General features: G+C 46.2%; 1 protein-coding gene across 1 annotated transcript in view; it reads left to right on the forward strand.

Moving 5' to 3' along the window:
- The window catches only part of LOC144679654 (uncharacterized), a 74283-nt gene that overhangs the window by 21168 nt on the left and 34378 nt on the right, over positions 1-18737 (forward strand). The window contains exon 5 of the mRNA XM_078540256.1: positions 11481-11643. Within this exon, the coding sequence (XP_078396382.1) occupies positions 11481-11643 (163 nt within the window). The remainder of the gene's footprint in view (positions 1-11480; positions 11644-18737) is intronic.

Below are 18737 nucleotides of genomic sequence, written 5' to 3' on the forward strand. Positions count from 1 at the left end.
CCACTTTTTTAAACATTTGCCATAAAGGAGAAATGATTGTGATGGCAATAAAGGGATTCTACTTCTAGCATCCGGTATGTTATATATTCAGGAATTTTCTACATTAAACAAATATCCCTTAAATAGACTGTGTCCAGTGCTGATGATTGAGTTTTCTTTATTCTAAACATTGAATTATCAAGAAAATAAATATTCTATCTTCATCCCTGGACTTGTTATTGGTCCAAGAAATTTCTCTTTTCACAGGAATATTTTTTTTGTCGATTTACAAGACCCATGCTTTGGCAGTGAAAGAAATATGTTTGCAGTAATAAAGCTATTGGTATTTCCATGTCAGGCACAGCTTTATTGGGCCAGTATTTGCTTGCTAGAACAGGGCATCTTGCAGCATGATCCATGAGTTGGATTTTTTTCCTAGCCCATCAGCTTTAAAATGCGTTGCTGGAAATGCAAGTTCTTAACAGAGCGATGAGGTTCATTGGACTAAAAACACAAAATGCTAGAAATACTCAGCAGGTCAGGCGGCATGTGTAGATGGTAAAACCGAGTTAATGTTTCAGGACGATGACCTTTTATCAAGTTCTAATGAAAGGTCATCAATCTAAAATTAACTATCTTTGCTCTTGCAGAGAGCTGGCACGGACACAATGGGCTAAATGGTCTTTTGTGCTGTCACTATTCTATGGCCAGGATTTTCCCCTCGGTGATTTGGGGGCGGGGCCCACTCGCCAAGGGGAAAATGACGCGGGATAACATTGGGAGGAACCCCCGACATCATCCCGGTCCATTTAAATCTTCAGGAAGGTGGGCGGACAGTGAAATCAGCTGTCCGCCCGCCGACCTGTCAGTGGCCAATTAAGGCCATTGACAGGCTAATTAACCTTGTTAAAGACCCTGCCCGTCCAAGCTTAAGGCTGGCGGGCAAGCCAGGAGCCCCAGCGGGCTCCAGATTATTAATGAAACTTCATCCACTAGCGGGATGAAGTTTCATGTCCGTTTTTTAACAATTTAATAAACTTTGTGTTTCTTATTAACATGTCCCATCTCGTGTGACATTGTCACATGAGGGGGACATGTTAATAATTTTAATATTTCTCTATTTTTTGACTTTTCTTACCTGTCAAGTAAACTGCCCGAGACAGCACTTTGCCTCAGAGCAGTGCGCTCTTACGCGCGCATACGCAAAAGAGCGCACTTTGACAGTTGGGGATTCCCTCCATCCCCCGCACAGGAAGCGCATAGCGCTCCCTGTTGGGCAGGACGCTGGGTGGGCCTTAATTGGCCTGCCCACTCAAAACGGCGGCGGGCCCCGTTTCAGTGGCGGGGGTCGGCTGCCCGCCTGTTGCCGAGCCGGTGAGGCCCGCTCGCCCACCAAGGGCAAAAGTCTGTCCTATGAATCTATGGGCAGGATTTTGCCCTTGGTGGGGGCGGTCAGGAAGCTGACTGCTGCCCACGATTGGCACCACACCGCGATTTTATGTGGGCGGGCCAATTAAGGCCCACCCAGCATGGAACGCGAGCAGTAGTGCTCCACGCTGCCTGTGCGGTGGGGGAAGGAGGGTGAGTGGGCCTAGCGTGAACTTCACGCATGCACGCGAAAGAGCACTTCAATCTCCGTGAGGCATGGAGCTGCCTCAGGGAGACGAAGCGCTCTTTGTAAAAACTTAATGTACAAAATAAAAATATCATAAAACATCTCCCCTCATGTGACAGAGGCACGTGAGCAGGGACATGTTTTTAATTCAAGTGTGAAATTTTAATTTTATTTTTATTTGCATTAGGAAACATCAACCCGCCCGTGGATGAGGTTTCCTAAAAAGTGCAGAGGTCGCTTGACGTTTTTGCCTGCCCACCAACCTTTAGGTTGGACGGCAAACATAAATTTGACATTAATTACCTTTTAATGACCTTGATAGGCCTTTTAATTGTCGGCAGGTGTACTGCCGACTCCGGCGCATGCCTGCTGAACGAAATATTGCGGACAGCGTGATGACGTCAGGACACTTGCCCGACGTCATTGCGTGTCATTTTACACATGACTGGGTTGGGCATGCGTCTGCCTGCCAAGCTCAATATTCTGCCCTGTGTGTGTGTGTGAATCTGTGTATGTATGTATGTTGTGGTGCCTTCTAAGAATCGACCACAGGAGATTCAGATACAGGTTAACGATCGTTTATTCAAACGATCGCAGGGAGAGTCTGCCTTAGACAGGCTAAAACAGAACTCTACCGATTACAGTAAAGCCATCTTTTTATACACAACTAGTCAGGTATACGTTGCATTATTCAAATTCTAATCTTGTCAGTACATAATCACATGATATGCAGAGGCCTCCAGTCCCAGGTACATATCTTTTCTCACCCATGCAGGGCCTCTTTATCTCGTTCTAGCCTGGCTCTGTCCCTGGTACTGTTTATCTTTAACCTTATCTGTTTATCCTCATCCCCCCTTCTGTCTCCTAACCAGTTAATCCCTTATGATCCCCAAGGTCTTTCTGGAGAGTTCTGATATCGGCCCTTGTGGTGTACAAGGGTCGTCTAGAGAATCCTGCTGACCTTTGGTTTTACTAAAAACATTGAAATCCCTGTTTAACTCTTACAGTCATCAATCTAAAATTAACTATATTTGCTCTTGAAGAGAGCTGGCACAGAGATAATGGGCTGAATGGTCTTTTGTGCTGTAACCATTCTATGAATCTGTGTGTGTATAAGGAACAGTTTAATTTTTTTTTGTAAATAATAAGCTTAAGAAATATGGAATAAAGCAGAATATGCTAGACTTTTTATGACCTTTCATCAGACCTGAAACATTAACTCTTTCTCTCTCTATAGAAGCTTCCCACCTGATGAGTGCTTCAAACATTTTCTGTTTTTAGTTCAGATTTCCAGCATCTGTAGTATTTTCCTTTTGTATAAGAAATATGGATCCCACTTCTCTTTATTCCACATTAATTCTCCTTCTGTTATATTTTTATTCTAAATTTCCCTCCATCTAAATTAACATTTTTTTAAAATGTTGAAACTTTTTAAATGCTATTTCTTGTCCTTCTAATTCAAATTCCGTAAAAATCCAGAGACATTGACAACATATAGGCCATTGTGTCCATGTTGATTCCTTGCTAGGGCTGATTCCCTGCAAAACTAATCCTGCTGTCCTGCCCTCTCCTATCCTATACTGATACCTTAAAAGATGCAATGGTTTCAATAAGTTCCTGTGGTGCAAACCAATTAATACTCTAAGAACTCTCTGCATAAAGAAATTTCTTTTAACCTTTCTTCTCTCCTTTAGCAGCAATTTTAAATTGATCTGCCATATCATTGACTTCCCAACCAGAGGAAATAGTACTTATTTATTATAGTGAAACTCTTCATAATTAAAGCAAAAATTCTAATGTCCTCAACCTTCCATTGCAAATAGTCACAATATTTTAAGTCTCTCCTAATAACTATAGGCATCATTGCTGATATCATCATTCTGATGAATTTATGTTGCAAACATTCCTTGGCTTTAGTGTCCTTTCTCTAATGGGGCCATCTAAAACTACACACCATATTCTAACTATAGCCTAACCATTATCTTGCATCAATGTATCATTATTTCTTTGCTCATGTACTCATGCCTCTATTTAGGAAACTCAGAATGCCATTGGTCTTTTTATGTCTTAATTCCTTCAAAGCATAGTAGATTATGGGTGAAAACGTCCTAGATTTGCACTAAGTGTGGTAGCGGATGGGAGAAAGGACGTTTTACCCGCCGGCCGCAATGGCGGATTTTCATGCCATATTGTCCCAATCCTGCATCATTAGTTATGGGAAATACGCCAATCCGATCACCTCGCCACTTCATCACGCTGGGCACCATATTTAAAGTGCAGCCGTGTGAACACCTCTCAGGACTGCTGCAAAGAGGAGATGGCCCCAAAAGGCATGAAGACTGCAACCCCCGGGTTTAATGACTCATCCCTCGAGCACTTCTGGACGCAGTGGAGGCCCGTTGTGATGTCCTCTACCCCTGCTCTGGCTGCAGGGTGGGCAGAAACATTATTAATCTAGCATGGGAGGTGGTTGCAGCAGTGGTCAGCGCCAACACCCTACAAAAGAGGACGACCACCCAGTGCTGTAAAAGGATAAATGACCTCCTCTGTTCCACCAGGGTAAGTCACTCTTCTCATTGTTCTCAACTCTCACACTCACAAAGCCATCACAAATCCACAGGGACTCACTGCCAGTTCAAGGGACATCACCATTCATTCTTTCACACACACCTTCATTGTCCTCATTCCATCATCTGGCCTGGCAGGTGTCCTGCTTTCACTCTCTTCATCTCTATTCATACAGGATAAGATGGCACACAGCAAGAGGGAGAGATCGCAGACTGGTGGAGGAGTGCCTGAAATCAAGGTCTTCACGGGCTTTGAAAATAGAGCGATCCAGCTGGCCAGCGAGGATCGGGACCAGTCCTGTGCTGATGGTGAGGTCGGTGGTGGTCTACCAAGTGAGGATCCAGCAGTGCAACATCCATCGGACAACCATGCTGAGAGTGATGTCTCCTGTTCCACAGTCCCCTGCCATGCACTAATTATCTCTCCTTGCTTTCGCAGGCACACCTGGAAACAGCCAACGGAGTCTATGGCCCAGAGCCTCTAATCAAGCCCCGAAGAAACTTCTGAAGAGGAATCTGAAGGCACCTTCACTGAAGACCCTTCACAGTGCTCACCCGCACCCTCACCCTCAACAGTGCAGAGACACACACCTTGGTGGGACCTAACATTAGAATAGCCTCAGGATCACAATCTTCTGAGCACATTGCATTGTCTGATCCACAGCAGGCGGCAGCAGGGACTTCCCACGTCTCTGGCACTCAGAGGACTTCTGGAGGCCAGAAATCTGCTGAGTCTGAGTCAAATGAAGAGTCTCAGTTGCTGGATCTGCAAAGGCAAGCTTGGGAACATCACGAAGGGATGTCCGCTGCACTCCTCAGATTGCAAGGCACAATGAAGGAGTCCATCCACCTTCAGGGTGAAGTGATAGCGTCGGCATGCCAATGCACCGAGGTCAACACAGGTAGGATGGCGGCCGCCATGGTGACCTTGGTCCAGGCTGAACTCCATCGCTGACGCCATAGTTGGCCTCCAACAATGTCATTGCAAGAGGGTTGCGGGGCTTACTCCAGCTACCCCTTCTCCTCAAGAAGTTAGCCAAAGGCCCTTGGGTACCCATAGGAAGGAGAATCAGCAGGTGCACACCCGGAGCCACTTAGGTGGATGACCTCGGGGACTGTCTGACCCATCCGAATCCCCTCTTCCTGTGACCCCAGCAGCTCCAGCTCCACAGGCTGAGCAGGGTGCCACTGCTGAAGCAGGCCGGGGTCCTCCAGGTCTCGGCCCTTCAGACGATGCCTGACAAGGTCATCACAGGGCATAGCAGTCAGCAGATTGCCTCCATCTCCGCTGTGGATGCCCGAGGAGCACCAAAATGTAGCGGCAGGGTTAGGAAGGTTAAGAAGATGTAACTCTTCCAAGTCCAACAAAATAAACTAAATTAACAAATCGGAACAAATTAAAAGGCAGCCCCTTAAAGGGAAACTGCAAAAACAAAAACACAATTTCAAAGAAAACTTACCAATCAAAATGCGATCAAGGGAGCCTATAAAGCGCCCCAGTCCCCGCGGTGCCCACAGAGCACGGAAGGCCAGCAGACACCGTGTGCTCCCTTTCCAGGGACACCCGGCTGTGAACATAGCCATAGAAGAGGAGCAGACGTCGGGTCAGACCAACTTGGTCAGGCCCAGGAACAGGTTACGAGGAGGTCCTCCTCCCTCCTGCCCACCTCCACACCAGGTGCCCGATGAAGATATGGCTCTTTTAAAGCCCACCAAATAAACTAAATTAACAAAATGAGGGATAAAATAAACGCAGCCCCTAAGTTAGGGTCACTGCAAAACCAAAGACAAAATTTAAAGGAAACTTACAACATCAAACCAAAATGTGATTAAGAGGGTAAAAAAAAAACCCCAGCACCCCCCCCCCCCCCCCCCCCCCCCGGTGCCCATTGGGCACGGGAGACCTCGACGGTACCCACCAGGCACAGAAGGCCTCGTTGGTGCCGGCAGATACTGCGTGCTCCCTCTCCAGGGACACCCAGCCGCGAACGTAGCCAGGGAAGAGGGGCAGACAGTTGGGTCAGACAACCCCCTCAATCTCCCACTGCCTGGACCTGTTAATTGTCAACTTGGCCAGGCCCAGGAGCAGGTTACGAGGAGGTCCTCCTCCCTCCCACCCACCTCCACACCGGGTGCCCGATGAAAAATATAGTTGCACAGCCTGGGCAGGGGTGTCAATCACTTGTATATATTGTTCAGTATTATAAATAAACTCCCAATAATGTCTCCCTGCCTGTGTCGTCTTGTCCTGATGAGCAGTATTTGTGTCACTCAAATGTGACACCTTGGTTCCTGCACAAGATAAAGGCAGGTCTCTCAGTCCAGGGCCTCTTCCTTGTGCAGCCTTCAGATCAAAGTGATGGTCCAGCCTCACACTCCCTGGACACATTACTGATGCGTGTACCATGATGGTGCTTGTCATTGCTGCCAGAATGTGTTGGGCAGGTGTCACAGAGTTCCGTCATTCCCTGTGTATCATTCTCTCTCCTTTAAGGTGGGGATGGCCCACATCTGTGACCAGTGATGCTGTACTCCTGAAAGGGTCAGCTGCTGAAGGCTGACAAAGGATCAGGTGCATTTAAAGTTTCATGGCTGTGTCTCCATGACATGACCTTGATCACAGAGCACAAGCGAGCTGCCCTTGGCCAGACAGGAATCAGACATTCACAGAGGCTATGTGAAAATCTATGGAGTGTCATCATCATCCTCCTGCAATTGAGTGACTATTAAGTTCTCTGTTGCATCTCCATGAGAGGAGTTTTATCACAGAGGGTATGTGCACTGCCGTAAGCCAGACTGGAGTCAAACATTCACAGATGAGGATCTGTGGTCTCTCCTCAGTGCATGTCATCATTCTCCACAAATCTAGCAGCTATAAGGGACTCACGAGCACGCCTGCCTCATGTAGCCAGTGCAAAGGCCTCATCGCCACCTTCGAAGACCCCCTCATCCTCATTGACATCCTTCCCATCAGAGGAGACTTCCAGTTCCTTCATCCCCTCCTCAGCCAACTCCTTTCCCCTTTGCAGTGCCAGGTTGTAAAGGGCGCAGCAGGCGGCGACGATGTGTGACACCCTCTGTGGACTATGGGCAGAATATTGCCGTCAGCATGCGGGGGCAGGCCTGACACGCCGATGCGTAAAATGACGCATGATGACGTCGAGCGTGTGTCCCGATGTCATCGCGCATCAGTTTGATATTTCATTCGGCAGGCCATTAACAACTTTAATTACTTTTTTAATAGCCTTAACAATACTGCCCATCCAACCTTAAGGTTGGTGGGCAGGCGAAGAGCCCAAACGGCCTTCATGTTTTTCAGGAAACCTTATCCACAGGTGGGATGAGGTTTCCTGAAGATTTTATAAAATAATTAAATAAATTTCGCAAAATTCACAAACCTGTCACATGAGGGGACACGTTTAAATAATTTTTTACTTAATTCATTTATTAAAAAGTTTTATCAACTTAATCTCCCTGAGGCAGCTCCGTGCCTCAGAGATATTGCAGCGGTCTTTCGCGCCATTCATGAAAGAGCGCAGGCCTCGACTCTCCCTCCTTCCACCGCCTGTACATGTAGCGCTGAGCGCTACCGGCCACGCGTTACGCTGGGCGGGCCTTAATTAGCCCGCCCGCGTAAAATGGCGGTATGCAGCTGATTGCGGGCGGCAATCGGCTCCATGCCCACCCCGTCCTGCTCCCACCCAGCCCATCCACCATAGGAAAAATTCTACCCTATATTTCAGGGCTCCACCAGATTGGTCCAGGCACCGGAACCTCATTTTCAGCATCCTGATGGCTTGCTCCACAAGGGCGCAAGTTGCAGCATGAGCCTCATTATACCTTTGCTCTGCTGTGGTCTGAGGCCGCCGCATGGGTGTCATCAGTCACGCCCTTGTCCCCATCCTGCAGCCTCTATGGACCCTGGAAGATGTCAGGGATCTGTGACCGACTGAGAATGTAGGAGTCATAGACACTCCCTGGGAACTCTGTGTAGAACTGCAGGATGCATTGGTGGTGGTCGCACACTAGCTGCACATTCAGCGAATGGAAGCCCTTGCAGTTGATATAGTTGTCTGCTTATTGCCACAGAAATCTGAGTGCCGCGTGAGCGCAGTTGATGGCACCCTGCACTTGTGGAAAACCTGAGATATGGGCAAATCCAATCGCTCTTGCATCCTGGCTTTCCTGGTCCCGGGTGAAATGCACAAAGTTGTTTCCCTTGCGAAGTTGGTGTCTGTGACCTCATGGATGCATTTGTGGGTGGGGGCTTGCAATATCCCACAGAGGTCACCTGTGGCGCCCTGAGAGCAGCCACTGGCGTAAAATTTGAGCGCTGCGGTCACTTTCACAGCCACGGGCAGTGGATGCCCTCAATGTCCCAGTGGCGCCAAATCCTGCAGCAGCTGGCAGATGAGACTGATCAGTTCTCTAGACATCTGCAGTTTTCGGCAACACTGCTTCTCGGTCATCTGCAGGAATGAAATGTGGTTTCTATAGACCCTGGGTCTAGCTAGGCGATGACCAGCTACGGTGCTCTGTGGCTCTTCAGTGGCGTGTGTGGGAACCCCAGCCACCCCTTCTTCCTGAGTGTTCTGCTCCTCTCTCTGCGCAGCCAGGCGCCTCCATGCTCTCTTCTCCTTTGCCTTCACTCTCTGTACGACATGAAGCATACAACTAGTTCACCAGGCTCCATGCTCTTGATGTACTCCTCCTGCAGGATGAAAGAAAGGGACGCGTATGTTAGCTTGGGTGTTCTAAGAACCTCTCTTGGTTAAGTCTGAAGGCCCCTTAATGCATTCCGGAGAGTGCTGGCCAATACTTGGATGGACAGACTTTAGCATGGCTGCCCGAAACTCCACCCTCCTCCATCCCATTCCACCTGACCGATTGGCAACAGCTTTGCCCACTGGGCTGCAGGCGCAGGCATTCTCCTAACCCGCATTGCAAGGCTGCACTGTTAGCTTAAACCACGGCGGGGTGTTGGTCCAAACCGGAATGCTGACATTGCAAGGGACTGTTAACGCCTCCACCAGTGACTGCTCCATGGCCAGCTCTTGCAAGGAGATTGTACAACGCGTGCACTCGTCCAACTATTCTGTAGTCCACTAAAACGCTCATTAGTTTGCAATCTGTGCCTGAGGGGTGAAAAGCTCTGGAGCACTTGGTGGCAATTTAATCACTGCATTGCTTGAGTGGGCAGATAAGCTACAGGCCCAATGCCAAGCATGTCAATGTAGCTGCGTCTGAACTGTCGCAGCTACGGAGGAATGGTCACTTTATATAAGATTTCCCTGATGCGTGGTCTCTTCCCTCCTCACCACAACCACACCCCCCCCCACCCCTGCACGTGCTTGTGCATCACCATCAACTGCAGTGCAGCCATTGCCCCCCCTCCAACTTGCCTCAACAGCAGGGCAGCCCTTTCCTCCTCCCCCCATGCGCCTAAACCTTGAAGTCCAACAGGCGACCCTTGAGTACTGCGAAACATTACTGTGCACTCACCTCCGAATTCCCCTCGAAGTGCAGCCTGCCAAGTATCATATATATGCTGTTGTGAAACATGTCAGCATGATTGCTAGGATGATCCAGCGTGGTGGTATGATTCTAGCAGGAAGGGCTTATAATGATATGCAGATGTATTACAATGAGGTTCCCGACATCAGACGGCTGGAAACGCGGCCTGCCACTGATGGCCAGAGTGGACGATTGCAAACTGGTTTTACAACATCGTGAAACCGATCTTTGGTCTCTCACCATATTGTCCACTCTCGCCACTGAACATGCCCAACGACAGCAGGCATGGAAAATTCCGCTCTATGTCTAGGTCTTCCTGCAGTCTTTTACCATCCTCTTCACTGTTTGTCAAATCTTCTGCTTTTGTCTCACTAAAATATTCAAATATTGTGTTCCCTCAATCAAAGTGCAAATGATCTATAAACAAGATCAAATACAAATGTTAACTCAGCACTGATCCATGTGATACACAACTTCCATTCCTTCTTCAAAACCATTCCTCCACCACTGTTGCACAGTAACTGAAGTATGTACAATGTACGGGATGCAGCACCTCTCTCCCGTGAGCACGACTGCCAAAAAGGATGAACAGCAATGGCTTTGGATCATCATCACTCTTAAACTTTCCTCTAAGTCATACATCAGTCCACTCTAGATCTATATCGCCATTCCTTCATCATCACTTGGTCAAAATCCTTGAATTTTCTATGTAACATAATTATGGGTGCACCAACATCACAAGGATTGCAGAGGTGGAAGGAGAAGCACTACCAACATAGATTAACTGGATGGGTGGTGGATGCTACCTGGACAGCATTACGTACATCCATAAAATATACCCTTGTTATGATTATCAAGAGAGAACCAAATACCAAAATAACCAAATTTACCAAATAACCCCCAAATGAAGAAATTAACAACAAGATTTCACTTTTTGTAACTTTTACTTTAAAATAAATCAGAACCAATGCAAATTAAACATGAATTAACAGGCAGGTTACAGTTGGTATGAACTATAAATCACATATGGAATAGCAGATACAACAAAGACTATCTCGCAATATTGCAACCATTTGTATCACACCCGCACAAATCTAGCACCATGTGCAATCTCAGTCTTTCCAGCTTCAGAATATAGGATCTCTCACTTTTCTCACTCAATGGACTTGGCCCTCAAGTCACTTTCAATGGTAACTCCACTCCATCTGAGTACCCCAGAGGCAATTGTCACCCAAATGGCACACTCCTGGAAAACCTCATTAACTAGGTTTACAACAGTCTTGATGGCACAGATTCCCAGAAACTCCTTTACCTGACTCTTCTAATAAACCTCATTAAATGATCTGGTCAGCTCTGGCAAAACCGAAGCATAGCTGTAGAATTGTGCAATTCACAATCTCTGCTCTAACCCTGTCTTCAGCTTTCTGTCCTTTTTAACTGTATTGCGCATACAGCTCCTTTGTAAATGTGTCATCTCTGTTCTTCCCTGGTGCAGCTTCTTTGCTTCGGGCCACACGCCGTCCATAGCTTAACTTCTTTACTGTTGATACTGCTTCCAGGTCAAGGGTTGCCAGGTCACATGGACCAATATTTCTTATTATCCAAGAAAATTACAATTGATCCCTTTGCAATTGATGCAAACTTTTAAAAGTTCCTTTCGAACATTCTTAAAAACTGTAGATTCCAGACATTTTTTGTAAATTACAAATTTTCCTTACTGTACTGCTTCCAGATCAAAGGTCTTCACAGCCTGCATTTTACTAGGTTAAGTGATTAACAGACCTGCTAAAAATCACATTTTTCAGGGACGAAATCAGCAGTCTGCAGCAAAAGCTGAGGGATAGAGTATTGTTGGCAAAGGAAGATAAAATTCTCAGGAATAAAATGGCAGAGGACTGTGGCTGCTTGACAAAGGAAAATGCCCTCTTGCACTCTCATGTTCTGGAGCTAACTAAAGCGCTGGAAAAGGTAGGTACATTTAAAGAAAATTAACTGGCTGCACTTTGAATGTTATCATTTTGGTAATTACTGCATATAACTATAATCATCAACTTAGTGTCATATTTGTCGAGTTCTTTTACAAATATATTAAAGACGAGCACTTTATATGACCACAGGAGAGGAATGCCTGACAGGGGAGGGGGAAGAAAGAGGCGCCAAACCTTTGCTGTCCCATGCATCATATTAAAAAGATGACAGTACGTTGAGCAGCATATTGAAGGTCATTGCGTTAGACCTCACACTTCTGCAAAATTTAAGAATAATTAATTATGTCTGAAAAAACTCCCACTAAGTTACAAACTTCTTTTAAAAATTCTATTTCCATCTATATGTTAATATGCTGGATTTGTCTGTTTGAAATTAGCAGTACTGGCAATTAGGAAAGGTTGTGTTTCGCACTGATCTCTCATCCCTACATTTAGCACTGTGCGGGGAACAAACCTTTCTGAATGACCAGTCCTACCAGATTCAAACAGGCAAATGCAGCAGTGGAAAAATATAACCAGAAGTTGAAAAATAGTATCAAACAGTGTTGTGGGAGAAGTCACTGGAATTTTGGAGATTGAATAGGCCACAACGTGAATTTTGGATGCCTTTCACCTAGTGGGCAGTATTTTCTATTCATAGTATCTATTCCATTAATTTTCTAGAGACTCACCATAATTTAGTGGAGCTTTTTTTAGAAACAATTTTATTCATAACATGGAAAAGCTTAGGTTGGGTCCAGCAATGTCATCAATCAGGAGCATGCCAGTCAGTCACTGGGTTCCTCCAGAAGAGTGGAAGAGTGTCCTGCAGTCAGCATCACAGTGAAGCAATCTGGGAAGAGTGTCCTGCAGTCAGCATCACAGTGAAGCAATCTGGGAAGAGTGTCCTGCAGTCAGTTCTTGTTTAAAATAACAAGAGTGACATCACAAGACAACGGAGAGCGGCTGAGAGATCAGAACCAGTGCGAGTGTGGGGAAGCTTCAAAAAGTGACGTCAGCTCAAAGGTGAGAGCTGATTGGTGAGTAGAGGGTAAGTGTCTTTCTCCAGTTTAAAATAGATTAAGCAGGAAAGGTAAGAGTTCTAGGTTTTATTTAAAGTACGTAAATAATTAACTTTTTTTTTACTGTATTTAACTTAAAGTAAGGGTTTTATTTTCAACTAGGGGCATGGCAGGGCAGCTCAGTCCCTTGTTATGTACCGCTTGCAACATGTGGGAAGTCCTAGATGCTCCTTGGGCTCTGACCGACCACTTGTGCAGGAAGTGCCACCAGCTGCAGCTACTTGAGCTCCGAGTTTCGGAGCTTGAGCGGCAGCTGGAGGCACTGAGGTGCATCCACGAGGCTGAGAGTTTGTGGATAGCATGTTTTTAGATGTGGTCATCCCACAGCTTACGGAAGTGCAGACAGAGAGGGAATGGGTGACCATCAGTCAGAAGAAAGGTGTCAGGCAGGTAGTCAGGAAATCCCCAGGGTGCATCTTGCTCGAGAGCCGTTTTTCTGTGTTGGAAAACAGTGAGAGTGAAGGTTCCTCTGGGGAGTGCAGCCACGTTCATGGCACTGTGAGTGACTCAGCTGCACGGGGGGGGTGGGGGGTGGGGTTGGGGTGGGGGGGGGGGTGGGGGGGTAGGAAATAGAGGGGATGAGCAATAGTGGTAGGAGATTCGATAGTAAGGGGAACAGACAGGCGTTTCTGCGGCCATAGACGTGACTCCAGGATGGTATGTTGCCTCCCTGGTGCCAGGGTCAAGGATGTCACTGAACGGCTGCAGGGCATTCTAAAGGGGGAGGGCCAACATACATATATCGTGGTACATATCGGTACCATAGGTAGAAAGAGGGATGAGGTCCTGCAAGCAGAATTTAGGGAGCTAGGAAGCAGATTTAAAAACAGGACCTCAAAGGTAGTAATCTCTGGATTACTTCCGCTGCCACGCACCAGTGAGTATAGAAATAGGAGGTTAGTCCAGAAGAATGTGTGGCTGGAGAGATGGCGCAGGAGGGAGGGCTTTAGATTTCTGGGACATTGGGATCATTTCTGGGGGCGGTGGGACTTGTAAAAGACGGACAGGTTGCACCTGAACCGGAATGGGGCCAAGATCCTTGCGGGGAGGTTTGCTAGTGCTGTTGGGGAAGGTTTAAACTAACTTGGCAGGGGGTTGGGATCTTGAGAGGAGGTTCAGCAGGGGGAGTTGCACAACCAAAATTAGAAGAGTGAGAGTCTGGAAGGCATAGAAGTTATAGGCCAGTTAAGGCAAAAGCGAGTTTGGCAAGGTTGGATGGTATTTATTTTAATGCAAGGAGTCTGACGAATAAGGCAGATGAGTTGAGGGCACAAATTAACACAAGGAAGTACGATGTCATTGCTGTCACAGAGACATGGTTGAGAGAGGCAGGATTGGCAGCTCAATATTCCAAGATATAGGGTCTTCAGGCGAGACAGGGAAGGAGGTAAAAGAGGAGGAGGTATCACAATATTGATCAAGGAATCAATTATAGCTGTAAGGAGGGATGGCATCTTAGAAGGCTTCTCAAATAAAGCTATATGGGTAGAACTTAAAAACAAAAAAGGAGCAATCACACTGCTAGGAGTGTACTATAGGCCCCCAAACAGTCAGAGAGAAATAGAAGAGCAGATTTGTAGGCAAATTTCAGAGAAGTGTAAAAATAATAGGGTAATAATAGTGGGGGATTTCAACTTCCCCAACATTAACTGGGTTAGCCATAGTGTGATAGCTTTAAAGAGAGCAGAATTCTTAAAAAGCATCCAGGGGAGCTTTTTAAGCCAGTACATAGAAGGTCCTACAAGAGGGGGGGTGGGGTAGTCCTGGACTTAATTTTAGGGAATGAAGCCAGGCAAGTGGTAGAGGTATCAGTGGGGGAACATTTTGCAGATAGTGATCATAACTCCGTTAGATTCAAGGTTGTTATGGAAAAGGACAAGGATGGGCCAGAAATCAGAGTTCTAAATTGGGGGAAGGCTGATTTTAATAAGATCAGATATGATTTGGCCAGAGTGGAATGGGAGCAGCTACTTTTAGGTAAGTCTGTGTCAGAGCAGTGGGACTCATTCAATAAGGAAATAGGGAGAGTACAGGGCCAACATATTCCAGTAAAGATAAAGGGTGGGACCAACAAATCCAGGGAACCCTGGATGTCGAGGGATATACAAGATTGGATAAAGAGAAAAAGAGAGGCTTATGGCTGATAACGAGGGCTCTATAGAAGCCCTAGAGAAGTATAGAATGTGTAGGGGGGGACTTAAAAAGGAAATTAGGAGAGAAAAAAGGGGGCATGAAAAAACATTAGCAGGTAAAATAAAGGAAAATCCAAAGTTATTTTACAAGTACATTAAGAGTAAGAGGATAACTAGGGAAAGAGTAGGGCCCATTAATTATTATAGTGGTAATTTGTGTATGGAGCCAGAAGACGTAGGTAGGGTTCTAAATGAATACTTTGTGTCGGTGTTCACAAGTAAAGGGGACGACATGGGTATGGAAATCAGGCAGAAGGACTGTGATATAATTAAAGCAATTAGCATAGAAAGGGAGGAAGTTCTAAGCGGTCTGGCAGGCTTAAAAGTAGATAAATCTCCAGGCCCGGATGAAATGTATCCCAGGCTGTTGAATGAGGCAAGGAAGGAGATAGCAGGGGCACTGGCAATAATTTTCAATACCTCTCTGGCCACAGGAGAGGTGCCAGAGAACTGGAGGACAGCCAATGTGGTACCGTTATTCAAGAAGGGAGGAAGGGATAAACCAGGGAACTACAGACCAGTCAGTCTAACCTCAGTGGTGGGGAAACTATTGGAAGCAATTCTGAGGGACAGAGTTAATCTACACTTGGAGAGGCAGGGATTAATCAAGGACAGTAAGCATGGTTTTGTTAAGGGGAAATCGTGTCTGACCGATTTGATTGAATTTTTCGAAGAGGTGACCAGGCATGTAGATGAGGGCAATGCATTTGATGTAGTCTTTTTGGACTTCAGCAAGGCTTTTGATAAGGTCCTGCATGGGAGACTGATAACGAAGGTAAGAGCCCATGGGATCCAAGGCAATTTGGATCCAGAATTGGCTGAGTGGCAGGAAGCAGAGGGTGATGGTCGAGGGGTGTTTTTGTGACTGGATATCTATGTCCAGTGGGGTTCCACAGCGATCGGTGTTGGGTCCCTTGCTGTTTAGTGGTATATATAAACAATTTAAACTTGAATGTAGGAGGGTTGATCAGGAAGTTTGTGAATGACATGAAAATTGGTGCACTGGTAAATAGTGAAGAGGATAGCCTTAGATTACAGGAGGATATAGACAGGCTGGTCAGTGGCAAATGGAATTTAATCGTGATAAGCGTGAGGTGATGCACTTGGGCTGGACAAACAAGGCACGGGAATACACGATGAATGGTAGGACCCTGGGAATTACCAAGGATCAGAGGGACCTGGGTGTGCATGTCCACCGGTCCCTTAAGGTAGTGGGACAGGTCGATAAGGTGGTTCAGAAGGCATATGGGATACTTGCCTTTATTAGCCGAGGCATAGAATATAAGAGCAGGGAGGTTATGCTGGAACTGTATAAAACGCTGGTTAGGCCACAGCTAGAGTAGCGCGTGCAGTTCTGGAATCCGCATTATAGGAAGGATGTGATTGCACTAAAGAGAGTGCAGGGGAGATTTACCAGGATGTTGCCTGGGCTGGAGAGTTTTAGTTATGAGGAGAGATTGGATAGGCTGGGGTTATTTTCCCTGGAGCAGAGGAGATTGAGGTGTATAAAATTATGTGGGGCATAGATGGGGGAGACAGGAAGGAACTTTTTCCCTTGGTGGAGGGATCAATAACCAGGGGGCATAGATTTAAGGTAAGGGGCAGGAGGTTTAGTGGGGATGTGAGGAAGAATTTTTTCATCCAGAGGGTGGTAGGAATCTGGAACTCACTGCCTGAAAGGGTGGTAAAGGCAGAAACCCTCATAACATTTAAGAAGTATTTGGATGTGTACTTGCAATGCCATGGCAGACAAGGCTATGGGCCTAGTGCAGGAAAATGGGATTAGAATAGTTAGGTACTTGTTTGACCGGCGCAGGCTCAATGGGCCAAAGGGCCTTTTTCTGTACTGTAGACCTCTATGACTCTAAAAATACCAGGTGGTGTGACTTTGGCCCAGCTGGGACTCCAGCAAAACGAGTTACCAACTGGGAAAGCTGATTTCCAGCTAGTATTGTGGTATCTTGTGGCTCTCAGATCAAGCTGAATCAGGATACTTTTGTTTTTATTGGAGCTGTTCTGGGATAGTTGATCACCTCTCTGTCAGTGATGCCACTGTAGCAGCCTTGTGTGGAGGGAAACTAAAGATGACAGTTTAGATGGTAAAAAAATTTTAAATTCTTGGCAAAAATGTCAATCAAAATTTTGACATATATTTCGAAGTAAAATGTGGGGCACATTGAACTCTACCACTATCTCAACCTTTGCTGACCCTCTTGGAAGAGGCCACAAAAACAATAACTTATATTGTTCCTTTAATAAAATGAAACGTCCCACAGTGCTTCACAAGAGCACTTAACATAAAGTACGACACCAAGCCACGAAAGGAGATATTCGGTCAGATGACCAAAGGTTTGGTCAAAGAGGTATGTTTTGCGGAGTATCTTAAAGAAGGAATGTGAGATGGAGAGGTGTAGGGAGAGAATTCTGGAGCTTGGGGTCTCAGCAACTGAAGGCACAGCCACCAATAGTGGAGCAATTATAATTGGGAATGCACAAGAGGCCAGAATTAGTGGAGCACAGATATCTCGGAGGTCGTGGAGATTGTTGAAGGAGATTAGGGAGGAGCAAGGCCATAGAGGGTTTTGAAAACAAGGATGATAATTTTAAAAGCAAGACATCGCCAGATGGGGAACCAATGTAGGTAAGTGAGAACAGAGCTGATAGGGGAACGGGACTTGCTGCGAGTTAAGACATAAGGCGAGACATCTGTTTCTTCAGATGGCCTCATTATGAATGTTTGGCTGAACTCCAAGACTCACTAATGGATCACCTCAGCAGGGGTCTCTTTACAGAGGCTGAAATGGAGTGATAGCTTTGATTTTTTAAAAATTCATTTACAGGATGTGGGTGTCACTGGCTAGGCCAGCATTTATTGCCCATCCCTAATTGCCCTTGAGTTGGTGGTGGTGAGCTGCCTTCTTGAACTGCTGCAATCCATCTTTATGAATTTATAATAAGTTATACTTTCTCTGATCTGTTTTTTCAATGTCTGTATGCTTATTTGGAGAAGAATAAGAGGTTTGAAGTGAGGTAAAGCTTCTGTTATTGAAACTATGAATGGCAGTGTCTAATTAACATTTTCATAAGGTTTGTAAGAGCAGCAAACTTTTCAAAGCAGATTTCTAAATGAGTGTTTTTTTTCATGAGCATTTCAAGACTTGTCAGTTATTATATGGCTCATTGGTTTTGCACCAATGGGTGAGTGGACATGGAGGAGGATGCATAAAAGGGGCAAGGGGGATATGAGGGAGCATGGAAGATATGAAGGGCATGGGAGGCACGGAGGGAGCATGGGGGAGTATGAGGAAGCATGGGAGATGTTGGGGTTATGAGTTGGCATGGCTAGGAGCTTTTAAACTTATCTTTCAAAAGATTCCTGAATACAGACGATGCTTCACGCTTCATCTGATGGGCCTTCAACCACCAGTCCTTGAGAAGCTGGCCAGACTCCAAAAAATTGTAGGTTGGGTGGATGGGGGTGTGATGTGATGCCTACATCCACAATGGAGGATATGCTGGGAGTGCAGGGAGTGGGCTCCATGCCCACACCCCTATCCCACGCTGGTGACAATTGCCAACGTTGGAAATCCCAGAATTTGGTACGATCCACCATTTGTAAAGGCATCCAGAGTCAGTCCGACTTTGTGAAAATCCAGGCCCAAGGTTGTGAACAGACTTGCTTAGCCTCAGACCGTTGCTAGGGAGAGTGATAGAGATTGTAGCTAGGGAACAGAGTTTGGAGCAGGGACAAAAACAATGGCTTCAGTCTTCCCAATATTTAGTTGGAGGAAATTTCTGCCATGCAGTACTTCCAGATAACA

Source organism: Cetorhinus maximus, chromosome 4 (assembly GCF_964194155.1).
Source record: "Cetorhinus maximus chromosome 4, sCetMax3.hap1.1, whole genome shotgun sequence".
Taxonomy (NCBI): domain Eukaryota; kingdom Metazoa; phylum Chordata; class Chondrichthyes; order Lamniformes; family Cetorhinidae; genus Cetorhinus; species Cetorhinus maximus.